General features: G+C 24.0%; 2 protein-coding genes across 16 annotated transcripts in view; one reads left to right on the forward strand and one right to left on the reverse strand.

The window, feature by feature from the left end:
- The window catches only part of LOC102673749 (2-oxoglutarate dehydrogenase, mitochondrial), an 11,660-nt gene extending 2,437 nt beyond the window's left edge, over positions 1-9,223 (forward strand). The window contains exons 1-16 of one of the 6 annotated variants that reach the window (XM_006624968.2): positions 166-420; positions 505-714; positions 1,928-2,048; positions 3,346-3,448; positions 4,985-5,240; positions 5,321-5,555; positions 5,626-5,805; positions 5,911-6,091; positions 6,200-6,480; positions 6,549-6,777; positions 6,921-7,199; positions 7,296-7,474; positions 7,551-7,985; positions 8,076-8,230; positions 8,575-8,703; positions 8,834-9,223. In XM_006624968.2, coding sequence (XP_006625031.1) covers positions 1,998-2,048; positions 3,346-3,448; positions 4,985-5,240; positions 5,321-5,555; positions 5,626-5,805; positions 5,911-6,091; positions 6,200-6,480; positions 6,549-6,777; positions 6,921-7,199; positions 7,296-7,474; positions 7,551-7,985; positions 8,076-8,230; positions 8,575-8,703; positions 8,834-8,933 — 2,793 coding nt within the window. In that variant the 5' untranslated portion in view covers positions 166-420; positions 505-714; positions 1,928-1,997 and the 3' untranslated portion in view covers positions 8,934-9,223. Of the gene's footprint in view, positions 1-165; positions 421-504; positions 715-1,927; positions 2,049-3,345; positions 3,449-4,984; positions 5,241-5,320; positions 5,556-5,625; positions 5,806-5,910; positions 6,092-6,199; positions 6,481-6,548; positions 6,778-6,920; positions 7,200-7,295; positions 7,475-7,550; positions 7,986-8,075; positions 8,231-8,574; positions 8,704-8,833 lie in introns of those variants that run through there. The other 5 variants (XM_006624965.2, XM_006624964.2, XM_031514792.1 and 2 more) reach the window with 5 other exon arrangements.
- Positions 9,224-10,761: 1,538 nt separating this feature from the next.
- LOC102673130 (PDZ and LIM domain protein 3) overlaps positions 10,762-14,232 on the reverse strand; it is a 12,006-nt gene continuing 8,535 nt past the window's right edge. For 6 of the 10 annotated variants that reach the window (XM_006624958.2, XM_006624961.2, XM_006624962.2 and 3 more), the window contains 5 exons: positions 14,029-14,079; positions 13,286-13,374; positions 11,789-11,933; positions 11,639-11,677; positions 10,762-11,158 (listed from right to left, as the gene is read on the reverse strand). In XM_006624958.2, coding sequence (XP_006625021.1) covers positions 11,066-11,158; positions 11,639-11,677; positions 11,789-11,933; positions 13,286-13,374; positions 14,029-14,079 — 417 coding nt within the window. In that variant the 3' untranslated portion in view covers positions 10,762-11,065. Of the gene's footprint in view, positions 11,159-11,638; positions 11,678-11,788; positions 11,934-12,598; positions 12,870-13,285; positions 13,375-14,028; positions 14,080-14,232 lie in introns of those variants that run through there. The other 4 variants (XM_031514795.1, XM_006624963.2, XM_031514796.1 and 1 more) reach the window with 3 other exon arrangements.

Below are 14,232 nucleotides of genomic sequence, written 5' to 3' on the forward strand. Positions count from 1 at the left end.
ATATTTTAATTAGATAAAAATTTTATACTTGAAAGCAAATTGATAAAATTTATTTATCTTTTATTATTTAATTTATTTTCTTATTTTGTTTTCTGAGTAAATATAAATAAAAATATACAATATAAACAAAATATGAACTCTCTATAACATTATTATTTGTTTCAGGTAAAAATGTATAAGGCAAGGACAGTATTTAGTACATTAACTCCTTTGGCACCTCGAATGTGCAAACCTGAAAGGTTTGCTTCATGGCTAGTACGAAGTCATCCTCTAACAAGAACTACACAAGTGATAGTTGCCAAATCAGCTAAAAAGTATAGCAATCGGGTAGCAACAGAACCTTTTCTCAATGGAAGTTCTAGCTCTTATGTAGAAGAAATGTATAATGCATGGCTACAAGATCCTCATAGTGTACATGTGGTTAGTAATAAATTTATAAAATATATTATTATTACTAATATAAATAATAATGTTAATTTTGTACGTATTTTATTTTTTTTGTAGTCTTGGGATTCATTTTTCCGTAGTAGTACTGCTGGAGCTGCACCAGGTCTTGCATATCAAGCTCCTCCTTCTCTTGCTCCAAGTCATAACCAAGTTCCATTAGGAGCATTATTACCACTTGGTGGAAGTACTCAATTAAGCCAAATACCTATTACTGAAAAGATAATTGATGATCATCTGGCTGTTCAAGCTATTATTCGTTCTTATCAGGTATATTAATTTTATATTATTATTATTATATTATTTAAAAAAAAATAGAAATTTGAAAAACATATTTTTAAGCACTTCAAATTTCTTATATATATTACAAAAAATGTATTTATTATATATTTTTAAATAATTTCATTTTTCTTCTTTATTTTATGAGATATTCAATTTAAGTAAACATTTTGGCTTCATGTTAAAGCTTTTAGATGTTTTATTTTATTTTTTGAAATCATTGAGAAAAATGTCTTAATATTTTGAATGTAATTCAATCATTATTTAATCTTGAAACATTGTAGCATGTGTTCTAGAAACATTGTATGTATGTTTTATGTTGAAGGGAAATTTTTACTATCATTGCATGTGACATAAAAAGTTTCTTCTCAATTTCCATGTCCTAATTTCTTCTTTTTTTTATTTCTTAACATCATATTTATGTTTACTAATCTAATTAATATATTAATTTTGCAAATGAAAAAAAAAGAAAAAAAGAAAATTATGAAATATAGGACATAAGAAATTGATATTGAAACTGGTTTATTAAGGGTTATCATGTGTTTCATGAAATAATTCATCATTTCATGCTATCATTAAAAAAATGAATATTTCAAATACATTACAATATCAAATCAGTCAAATATTAATAATCTCATTCCATTAGATGCTTATTGCATCTATTACTTTTAGCATGTTTTACAGTTAAATATTTCCCAGGTTATATGTCAAACTTTTATAAATTGTATCATTAATACATTATCATATGTAATGCATATTACATAATCATTAATACATAATAAAAGAAATGAATCAATAAAAAATTAATAAAATATATATATATATCTACTACTATAAAACAATTTACTATTAAAAATAGTTTATTTACAAAAAATAGATTAAAATAGTATTTTTTTATTAATTCAACCAAAAATTTGATATAAAGGCTACAATATTTCTAACTTTATTATTTATTTCATATATTTAAAAAATTCTAATATGTATTTTTATGTGGTTTTAAAAATGTATAAATTAAAAATTTTAATGTGCTAATGTAATAATTAGTATTAAAAATAGTTAATAGTTAAGGGGTAGTTACAATTTTAATATCAATTAATTACATAAAATATTAAATGTATCTTTATATGGTAGTAATGTATTGTAGTAATAAATAGAAAAACTGATATACATTGGGGTCGTTTTGGAATTATTTATTGGCATATAGGCTCGAGGTCACTTAGTTGCTGATCTGGACCCACTGGGTATTATGCAAACAGACCTGATACATACACATTATGCAGCCCGCAAGGGATCTCCAGAACAGGTTCTGCGACAATATATGCTTGGTAAGGCTTTTACCCAAACCTATTCCTTAAACTATTATTTCAATTTTTTATGTATATCATAAGGTAAAGGTGTGCCATTCATAATATATATATCATTTTAAATTTGGCTTTAAATTATATTTGTTTGTTACCTTTGTCAAAATTCATCAAAATATTAATACTTTCATATTATTAGAACATTTTTAAAACACCTTCACCAGTTATATCATATTTCACATCATAAAAATAAACATGGTTTTCATTATACATATTAACTCCTTCTTGATTATTATATCTTTTTTTTTCTCCAATATTCTGTTCATTATATGATAAACATATTTTTTATTTTATATAAAATTTAATATTTTTGTGAAGTCTTCTTTAAAAAGAATTATTATATTAAAATATATAATTAAAATAGTTTTTCTTATATATTTATATATTGGAGAATAAAAATATTAATAATATTAATAAAATAATGAAAGAATTATTACAAATATTAAATATAAATATTGAATAAAATAAGAAGGTGTTATATGAATGTAAATCCATGATAAATTTTACTGATACTGAAAATGTTTTTCTTAAAAAAATATGGAATGTTTATTAGTTTATATTTTGTAATTAATTTAATGTATTGATAATATGTTAAGTATACCAATGAAAATGTGTAAATAGTTCTTATATTATTATTCTGTAATATATGTGTAATTATTTATGATATATTTAAATAATGTGTACAAGAAAATTATCTAAGGTAAGAAAAATTTGGAAATCATTGCTTTGCATGCTTGCAAATGTTATCAGCTTTGCTTTTATATGTTTGCAATTATTATTTAAAGAATGTTTGTTTCTGGAACAATTTACTATTAACTTTATTATATTGTAATTATTGATTTTTTATCTATAGCAGAATTTTATTTTAATTTTTATATATTTGTTTAATTTAATTATTCAAAAAATTATAAAATAACAATTAAATATTTCTAGTATATATTTTAAGTATATAAATAATAAGTTTAATAATAAAAAGTATGTACATAACATGCTTTAATTGTTAAAATATTAATATTAACGAATATTTATTCATAATATGTTTGTTTTTAATTACTGTGATGTTACGTTTTTTAAAAAAAAATTTTTTTTTGTCTGTCTCTTTTTCTTTTTTTTTCTCTTTTTTAATACATATAAATAAATATTTTAAAACATATTTAAGTAAACATCTATCACAGTAATTTATTTTAATGTATATAATGAGTTGATAAGTTTGAAAACTAAAAATTATTTGGTTCGTATGAATGTGGCGTTAAATTGACAGATTCGTGGCCATCATATCGCTAAATTGGATCCACTTGGCATCAACAGCGCTGATCTTGATGATAGACATCCACAAGAGTTGCTCTATAATCATTATTCATTCGGTAAGCCCAAATGAACGTGTCTCTGTATAAAGTAAAAATATAAAGATACTGTGATGCACTTTAATTGACGCACTTTAATTGAGTATTTCGATACATTAAAAGAATAGTAAAAAAATGGATTATTTGAAACAATATTTCATTTTATTGTTTTTTAGCATCCTTATTTTAAAAATATTTATATGATATATAAAAAATTTTTTTTATTACAATATGATACTTAATGCTATTATGTTGTGTTTATTATTATGATTCATATATTATTACATTTTTTTCCTGGTCACAAAATACAGCATTATAAATACAAAAAAAGTCTTGAATTTTAATTAGATTAAAAGTTAGCAAAATGAAATTATTTTTATTTAGGAACAAAATCTTATTATAATACAAATACAAAAAGTTCAATAATTTATTATTCAGTTCAAGTCTAATGTCCACAGGAAACAGAGCACGTACTACAACTTACTCACAGGAACTACAATATAAAATAGCTGCACTTATGAAAAGTATGTAAGAATTATAATTCAAATGAAAATCCAATTTAAAGTTTTGTGAATTTTTAGTATCTTTGGGAAGCGTTGGTTTATTATATATAATGGAATTATATAAAAATTGGTGTTGCAGACAAATTGTAAAGGTGCTTGGATTTTTTGTATAAATATTGTTTGAAAAATTGCTCTATTTTGCTGTAAAGATATTTGTGCCAGGAATAATTTTTTTTTTTTTTGGGAAGAATTAGAGAAAGTAAATAATTAAATTACATTATTATTATAATAATTTATGTAAGATGTTTAATATAATGAAAAATAAGTATAATTATTTATAAATCATATTTGTATGGCTTTTCAATTTCTTATTTATTTATTAAATATCTTTTATATATTCATTATTTTTCAAATTTTACATTTTTTTATATTCTTTTTTATTTTAATTTATAAATTGTGTAATCAATAATATATATATTTAAAAATCTTATAATATTATTGTAGTGTTATCATTTTGGTATTGTTGGTGATTGTTTTTACTAATAATGCTTCATTAAGGTTTACAGCTTTGTATTTGAATATTTTTTTCAGTTTTCAATTTATTTCTATTTTTATAAATATTGTGGAGAAGGTTTGTTATATATTTTGTTAAACCAATAATCTTGATTATTGGTTTTTTTTAAGATATGATGCATGCATATATTACGCGTCAAACTTTTTGCATATATTTACACGTAATATTATTAAAAAAATTATTTGTAAGTTACAAAGATAGAAAAATGCAAATATAAAAAATATTGCATTTAAGTTTCGTATTGTACAAAGTTATCTTTTTTTTTATTTTTTTGCTTTATAAATAGTTCACATTTTCAGTATCAGTAATAAAAAAAAATATATTATATTTTAATTAAAAAAGGTGCGTATTACATATAGCAAGTATTTAAAAAAAAATTTATTTGAAATTAAATTTTTTGTTGTTACAAATATGTGACGCTTGTTCTTTATAATATTCATTTTTTTTTAAATTAAATATTTTATTATTCACATTCTACAGAAGAGTCAGACATGGATCGTATTTTCAAATTACCGTCCACCACTTTTATCGGAGGCAAAGAAAAATCATTGCCTCTTCGTGAAATCCTAAAGAGATTAGAAGCTGCTTACTGTGGTCACATTGGTGTGGAATTTATGTTTATTAACTCCTTAGAACAATGTAATTGGATTCGGCAAAAAATGGAGACACCCGGTATTATGGAAATGACAAATGATGAAAGGAGACTTATTTTGGCTAGATTAACTCGAGCAACTGGGTATATATATTAAAATATCAATATTTATATATTAAATCAGCAACAATATATTTAATCCTATTTTTTGTATTATATTATAGATTTGAAGCATTTCTTGCACGTAAATGGTCATCTGAGAAAAGATTTGGTTTAGAGGGATGTGAAATTCTAATTCCTGCTATGAAACAAGTAATTGATAAATCAACTGAATTAGGAGTTGAATCCATTGTTATGGGTATGCCTCATCGGGGTCGTTTAAATGTCCTTGCTAATGTATGCCGCAAGCCTTTAAGTCAAATATTTACCCAATTTGCTGCTCTTGAAGCAGCTGATGATGTAAGCATATATAATATATGTTATAAAATTTGATTTATTATATATATTTTATTCATTCTTAATAATTTAGGGATCCGGTGATGTTAAATATCATTTGGGAACGTATATTGAGCGTCTAAATCGAGTAACAAATAAAAACATTCGTTTGGCTGTGGTGGCAAATCCATCTCATTTGGAAGCTGTTGATCCAGTAGTGCAAGGAAAGACTCGTGCAGAACAATTCTATCGTGGTGATGGTGAAGGCAAAAAGGTGCGATATAAAAATTATAATAACAATTTATATTAGTTTTTAATTTAAATAATAATTTGCATTATTAATAAAGTAACATTAAATTTTTATCATTGAATTTAACAGGTCATGTCTATTCTTCTGCATGGTGATGCTGCATTTTGTGGACAGGGTATTGTTTTTGAAACAATGCACTTATCAGATTTGCCTGATTACACAACTCATGGTACTATTCATATTGTGGTGAATAATCAAATTGGATTTACAACAGATCCAAGACATTCACGATCTTCTCCATACTGTACTGGTAAATATTATATATAGAAAATAATATTTTTATATTTTAAAATTTATTTAATTAGTAATTTAAAATAATTATTAAATTTCACTTAAATTATGTTTGAATTTTTGAAAGATGTTGCAAGAGTAGTGAATGCACCTATCTTCCATGTTAATTCGGATGATCCTGAGGCAGTGATGCATGTTTGTAAAGTTGCTGCAGAATGGAGAGCAACTTTTCATAAAGATGTTGTTATTGATATTGTATCATATAGACGAAATGGTCATAATGAAATTGATGAACCTATGTTTACACAACCTTTAATGTATCGCAAAATTAGAAATACTCCACCAGTTCTAGACAAATATGCTAAAACTCTTACTGACGATGGTGTTGTCACTTCTGAAGAAGTTAAGGTATTGACTTAAGATATTTTAATTATTTAAGTATATATGATGAAATTATTATAATAATATTATTATAGGATGTTAAAGATAAATATGAAAAAATCTGTGAAGAAGCATATGTCAATGCTAAACAAGAAACACATATTAAATATAAAGACTGGTTAGATTCTCCATGGTCTGGTTTTTTTGAAGGAAAAGATCCTTTGAAAGTATCTCCTACTGGTATTAAAGAAGACACACTCATTCATATTGGAAAAAAATTCTCATCACCACCACCCAATGCAGCAGAATTTGTAGTTCATAAAGGTAAATATATTTTTTAATGGTTTTAATATATATTTAATATATATATATAATATATATAAAATATATTATATATATAGAAATAATATTAAATAATTCGAAATATATAAATATTAAATAATTTGAAATATATAAATATTAAATAGGTATTGAACGTATTTTGAAATCTCGTATGGAAATGATAGAAGCTCGAACAGTTGATTGGGCTCTTGGAGAAGCTATGGCTTTTGGTTCCTTACTTAAAGAAGGCATTCATGTTAGATTGTCAGGTCAAGATGTAGAAAGAGGAACCTTTTCACATAGACATCATGTTCTTCATCATCAAACTGTAGATAAAGCTACTTATAGACCGTTATGTTACCTTTATCCAGATCAAGCTCCATACACTGTGTGCAATAGTTCTTTATCAGAATTTGGTGTTCTTGGTAAAAATGTTAAAATATTTTTTACATTGATTTTATATATATTATGTTTTGATGAAACTAATGAAATTTTTATATTTAAAATTTTTAAATTTTCAGGATTTGAATTAGGTTATTCTATGACAAATCCTAATGCATTAGTATGCTGGGAAGCACAATTTGGTGATTTCAACAATACAGCACAATGCATAATCGATCAATTTATTAGCAGTGGTCAAGCTAAATGGGTACGTCAATCTGGTCTTGTTATGCTGCAACCTCATGGTCTTGAAGGAATGGTGAATATATTTTAAATATTTTCTTTTTATATTTATAATGTGACAGTGAATAATTCATTATATTATATTTTTATAGGGACCTGAGCATTCCAGTGCTCGCTTAGAACGTTTTTTACAAATGTCGGCTGATGATCCAGATTATTTTCCTCCTGAAAATGAAGAATTTGCTGTACGCCAGTTGCATGATATCAACTGGATTGTAGCTAATTGCAGTACACCAGCAAATTATTTTCATATTTTAAGAAGACAAATTGCATTGCCATTTAGAAAACCTTTGATTTTAATGACACCAAAATCATTACTTCGTCATCCAGAAGCGAAATCTAGTTTCGATTTAATGTTAGAAAATACAGAGTTTCTTAGAGTAATACCAGAAGAAGGTGTAGCTTCTGAAAATCCTAATAATGTTAAAAGAGTGCTTTTTTGTTCTGGTAAGATTTACTATGATCTAAAAAAAGCACGCGCAGAGAAAAATTTGGATGATAAAGTCGCTATTGTAAGAGTTGAACAGGTAAATAACAATAAATATCAAGTTTTGAACTTTTTACTTCTATTGTATTAATTTATCTGAGTAAATTTATCTAAATATTTTTATTTATAGATTTCACCTTTCCCATATGATTTAGTTAAAAAAGAAGCTGTTAAATATTCCAATGCAGATTTAGTATGGGCTCAAGAAGAACACAAAAATCAAGGTGCATGGACATATATTCAACCTAGATTCCATACAGCTCTTAATGGAATTCGTTCTGTATCGTAAGTATCAATATTTTAAAAAATTATATATTTTAAATTATTTTTGTTTTTGTTTTGATGAATTTTTTAATGAATTTTTTAATATCGTATAGTCATTTAATTGATAATTGTATATATAAATTATTAAAAAATACAATTATCATTTATTTTAAATGTTCAATATGGTTTTTCACGGCTTTAGCTGTTTACATGGCTCAAGTTTTTTACTTTGTCGTTTTTAATATAATATAAAATTTCGATATAAATATATAATATATCATAATAAGCAATATATTTGCACTAAGTTTGTCACTAATTTGTTTTGTACGCGTGCTTACAAAGTAAACAATTGGGCCATGTTACAGCAGCGGAAATACATCATACGACAGTAAGGATAGCAGAGGGTGGTTTAGTAGTTGGTTTTCAACTAAACCAACAATTGTGTCCGAGCCACTATCAAAAGAATCTAATAAATCCAAACACAGAACATTAAGGTAATGTTAATCATAATATTTAATTAGAATATCTGTTATAATTTTATTTGTTCCTTACTGTTCATGATGATAAATATATAATATTTAATAATAATTAATTTCAATCTGTAAATTTAACTTTCTGTTTCAGATATGTTGGTCGACCAACGGGAGCTTCACCCGCAACAGGAAGCAAAATGCAGCATCTCAAAGAATTGAAACAATTACTTGATGACTCCTTCAATCTTTAATTACTCTTCATAGCACTATGTATAACACATTTTATTTATTTTCTTCATTATACTTGTTATATTCTTTTTGTCCTGCTCTACATCACTCTTTTAGAAGTTAACATAACTTGCAATTTTCTTTATTATTAATTCATTTAGAATTATCGCACGTACAAATATTTTCTTAATAGATTTATTATAAAATTTATGTAATATGTATTAATTCTTTTAAAATTTCTATCTTATATAAGTGCAATGATCGAATCAATAACTTAATACTTCAAAACATTTCTTTGCTTTAATTAAAAAAAAATAAAAAATATAAATTCAATGAAAAATCTAAAAATTAATAATAAATATTTGAAGTCAATATTTAAGTTTTGTTTCTAATATAAATATTCTAATATGCAATGAGTAATTCATGAAAATATATGCATTTCATTCTTATTTAATGTTTGAATGCGATTCTGTATATTTTCTTTTTTTTTTTAAATACATAACATATTTATATTAGTATGTGAGTTGAATGATGAGCCTAGTGTATGTTTGAGTTCACAGAAATATTTTATTATGTAAATATACCAATTATATATATATGTATATATATATGTGTATATATATATACATATATATAATGTAAATTATATTAGCACAAAACATTTTAGCATGTCTTATTCATTGCTCAGTTGTTAAATTTAAATGATACAACCAAATTATATTAATTGAAAATATTCGTACGTGAGAATACATTTGTATTTTATTTTGTTAATTGATATAAAATTAACATTATGAGAAATGAAGAGAAAGAAAAAGTATTATTTTTAATTTATATATAACATTTTACGCAGAGCGTAAATGTTTCTATGGTTATGACTGTGGAGATTTAAATTAAACTTTTCAGGGTTGGTATTGTGTATTTACGGCAATTTTTTTATTCATTTATTTATGCCGTAGTAAAGAACAGCCAATTGATTTAATTCTTTATCGTTGTTCTATTTTTATAAAGAATTAAATGATTGGTAGGATCGTAGAATTATACGAAGAAATAGATTGTAATATTAGACTCACTTCCGTAACAAATTATGAAAATGTAAATTTATATAAATTTAAAAAAAAATTTTTACGAAATTGAGTTATAATGTTACTCTTTGAAAAGTTTTGAAACATTCTCCCTTTTAAAGAGTCAACTTGCTAATGCTAGTGAATATAAAAAGATATATATTTTATTATTATTTTATTTTATCCAATGCGCACGTGTACACGGTATGCGTTGGTTATAGTCTGCGAAGGCACAGTATTTATATGTATAATTCATTTCAAAAATAGAATTTATGAATGGAATATTTATTGTACCGTATCATTGATTATATTAGTATTCATTGAAAACTATTATTTTAAATTCAAATATAAAATTTATTATAATTATCTTTTATGTTCTACCTATAAAAAATAAAAAAAAATGATATACAATATTTTGTAATCCATTAAATACAATATGATCCAATCAAAATCTGCGGTACTGTTATTCCAATCATCAGTTTTTGTTATTATATGCATAATAAGGATGATAAATATATGCTTTAATATTAAAAAGATAATAGATTAATAGATCAGAAAGTTGCTGATGAAAATAAATTAAAATTTACTTATATTAGTATACTTGCATCGATATATTAGGGTAAATATTGTAGCATCTTATTATGAAATTAAATTATGTTAGCCATTATCAAGTATTTTTAAATAATTATTTCCCTTTTTAATAATATTCAATATTTTTGTTCAATATATTGATTATTATTTAAATGTAAATATGAGAAAATATGAGGAAGTAATAAAATAATATTCATTATTTCATATGTGATTCACACTTAATGTTTATTTGCTCGTATTATTTTTAAAATAAAGAAAAATTTAATATACATGATGGTATAATTTCTACATAAATAAAATTCACAGCATCATGTAAAAATTTACAGAAGCTTCATATTTAATATTTCATTTAATAATGGTATTTATTTAATGTTTCATTTAGTAATTTCGCGTTATTTTAACAAATTTTTTTTATTATATTTAATTTTTAATTTATTGCAATGAACAATAAATAAAATATATATATATATATTAATAAGATATATTTATAATCAGTTTATAAATTAATAATCAGTTTGTCCCAAAACACTATACATAATCCTCTTGAAGCTGTTACTTTGATGGATTTTTTCACCATCATCATCGAGAATATTTATCTAGAAAGAAATTATAAATTTCCATTGTTCTTGGAAGTAAGTAACAATATTAATAAATTTCACAAATATTGAAGATTAGTGTGATAATGATAATGATAACTATTCAATACTTGATATTTGAATGAATAATTAAATTGAATTATAATTTTTAGATGAATTTTAGTTTTTTAAATATTTAGGAAAAATCTATTGTCAAAATATTTATACATAAACATATAATATTATATAAATATATAAAAATTATTCATATAAATATTGATGTAAAATTTTATAATTGTTCATATAATCTTTTATTTATATGTAAAAAGATTTAAAACTTTGATTCTCAATTAAATAAATATTGATTATTAATAACAATAATTTCATATTAAACATTTTTTAATACAAAAAATGTTATATAATGCTATAAACGTGATATAAAATAATGTTAAAATATAATAAAAACTAATAAAAAATTCAAATATTTAAAGTTTTACTTACATAAGGTCCTGCAGGACTTTTTGGTCGAGAGTGATATATCTGAGAATATTATAGTTTATAAAATAATTAGTTTATATAAATAAGAAATGAATAATAATAATAATAATTTTAAGGATTTAATTATTAAATTTAATTATTTTTCATACATACTCTATTTTGGTTAACTTTTTGTGGAGAGAAAACACCGGTGCGTGCTGGTTGTTTTACTTCTTGTACTGTATCGCCGAGTGCTTCTTCTTGCAGAGCCTTGTAAGCCTCGCTTTTACTTGGGTCGTACTTCATCGGTTTCTTCGGGCTGTACCATTACATTGTATACATAGACTATTTTTAATTTATTTGCCTTGATTTTGTCAAATCGATTAGCCAGGGTTATATCATCAATTATTTGTTCGAGAGCGACTTTCAGACTGCTTCCATGCTTTTTTTCATTAATCCTTTTTTATTAGTCGTGAATATGTCTCAACTAAATCTTTGATGCTTTTTCTCGAGAATCGTGCGTGATTTTAATTCTTAATTTTTGTAGTTATTAATATGTTATATAATGCTTCACATTGATAATTGATAATAAATTCTCGAGAAATGCTTTTTCATTATAAGTACATGTAACTATTATAAAATTAGTAAGGCTACTAATTTACATGAACATTTACTATGATTAATTATTGATTATTTTCAACAATACACCATGCAAATGTATAGTATTGTTATTTTACAAACTTTTTTTGTGATTTATTTTCTAATATTTATGTCGACTTTATTGACTCTACTTGATATTATTAAAAAAACAAACTGCAATAATTGTATCATAATCCTAATAAATAATAATATTTTACAGACATAAATAATAAACTAAAACAAAACTCGTTCAAATAAATAAATAAATACTTGATCGAACGCTAATCAAAACTTCAATCACAAATAGCCACGTTCATTTGTCCCATTAAAAAAATAAAAAATGTATAATACAGTTATTATTTTCAATGATGAAAGAGAAACAATTTTAAGACAAAAAACGTGATTTATGCGAAAACCGAGAAAAAATTTGAAACTACGAATTTACTATACAACGTGCGAGAAGCATCGAAAAACGTCTCGAACTGAATATTAATTTGGTTTATTGAATTGCGGCCACACATTCTTCGAGGAGGCAGCCTTAGCCTGCTCTTTCAAGATTCTCGCTTGTTCTTCTATTTCTTGTTTCTGTTTCACGAAGGAAAAATCTATGAAAATGCTGGAAAATAAATAAACTGCACGTGAGTGTATGTCATCCACTTAGAAAGAATATAACAGTCTGAGCTGCGATTTCTTTTCTATATCCATATTTTTTATATTATGATTGTTTCCTCAATAAAATCTATCTTCGATTTAAAATTTCCAACAAATATCCCTTCCAGGTAAAATATAGATCATTCTTCTTATACATCATAGTTTAAGTTATAATTTAAAAATATCCGTTAGTCGATAGCGTAAAAAAATTATCAACTGCTCAGAGTTAATAGTTTGATAAGTAGCAGCATTCAGCAAAAATCAAATTGTATTATTAAATCATATTATTAATGCTAGTAATTTTATTATGCTTTATTTGCAAACTATATACAGTGTATTAACTTTTGTTTTATAATAATACTTTTATTTATTATTACTTACGGTATAGCAGATGCTTGGCATTTTATAGTATCAGCAATATTTTCTTCGGAATAGAGTCCGATCGGTGAGTTAAATTGTTTGTGGACAACCTAATAACAAAATTGAATGAAACAATAAATGATAATTATAATAATTACAAAATAATTAAAATTGCTATTGTTGATTTCTTTTCATCTTCTTTTTTTCTTCTCTTTCTTCTCTTTCTTCTTCTTTTTGTTTTTTTTATATAAATAAATTTCTAAATATTTACGATTTACACAAAAATTTATCATTTTTGAAAATATTAGTTTAAACATTGCGTTTCATTGCAATGCGATATAAGAATTATTCGATAATGTTTTGATATATGTTTGACATATTTGACTTATTTAATTATATGCAACTTAATTAAATAATTTCAATTCAGTATCGTAAATTATGCTCGAATATGATTTAAAATTGGAAAGAAATCCTCAGATCGAGTTCTCTGATGAGGATTTTTTTTATATTCTAAATCTAAACTTAAATCAATAAATTAAAGCCTTTTGCATGAATAATATAGATAATATATTATAGATAATATTGAAAATCGATCAAGATGATTAATTAGTGATAAAAATATCGATCGCATGCCGCATTATTGATTGATATTTGCAAGTGGTCGGAAAAAAAAAATTAAAAGATAATGATATAGTTCTTAATCAAAGCAAAAGCATCAGTTGATGATGAAAGCGAAAGCAACTTGAGAATAAAATAATCCAAACCTTTGGAACTTCATTCGGTCCCAAGACACGTTGAAGTACCGTTTCTGCCACCTAATCAGATGTTATATATTTACAAATTAATATCTTGTAATTGTGATCATTAATGTTTAACAACATGTTTCCACGAAGAAGAAAGAATTGTTCGTCCTCTTTCAAGCGAATTGGAATAAACGACAATTTTTTTTTTTTTTTTTTTTTCGTAAA

This window comes from Apis dorsata, unplaced genomic scaffold, assembly GCF_000469605.1.
Source record: "Apis dorsata unplaced genomic scaffold, Apis dorsata 1.3 scaffold_1186, whole genome shotgun sequence".
Taxonomy (NCBI): Eukaryota; Metazoa; Arthropoda; class Insecta; order Hymenoptera; family Apidae; genus Apis; species Apis dorsata.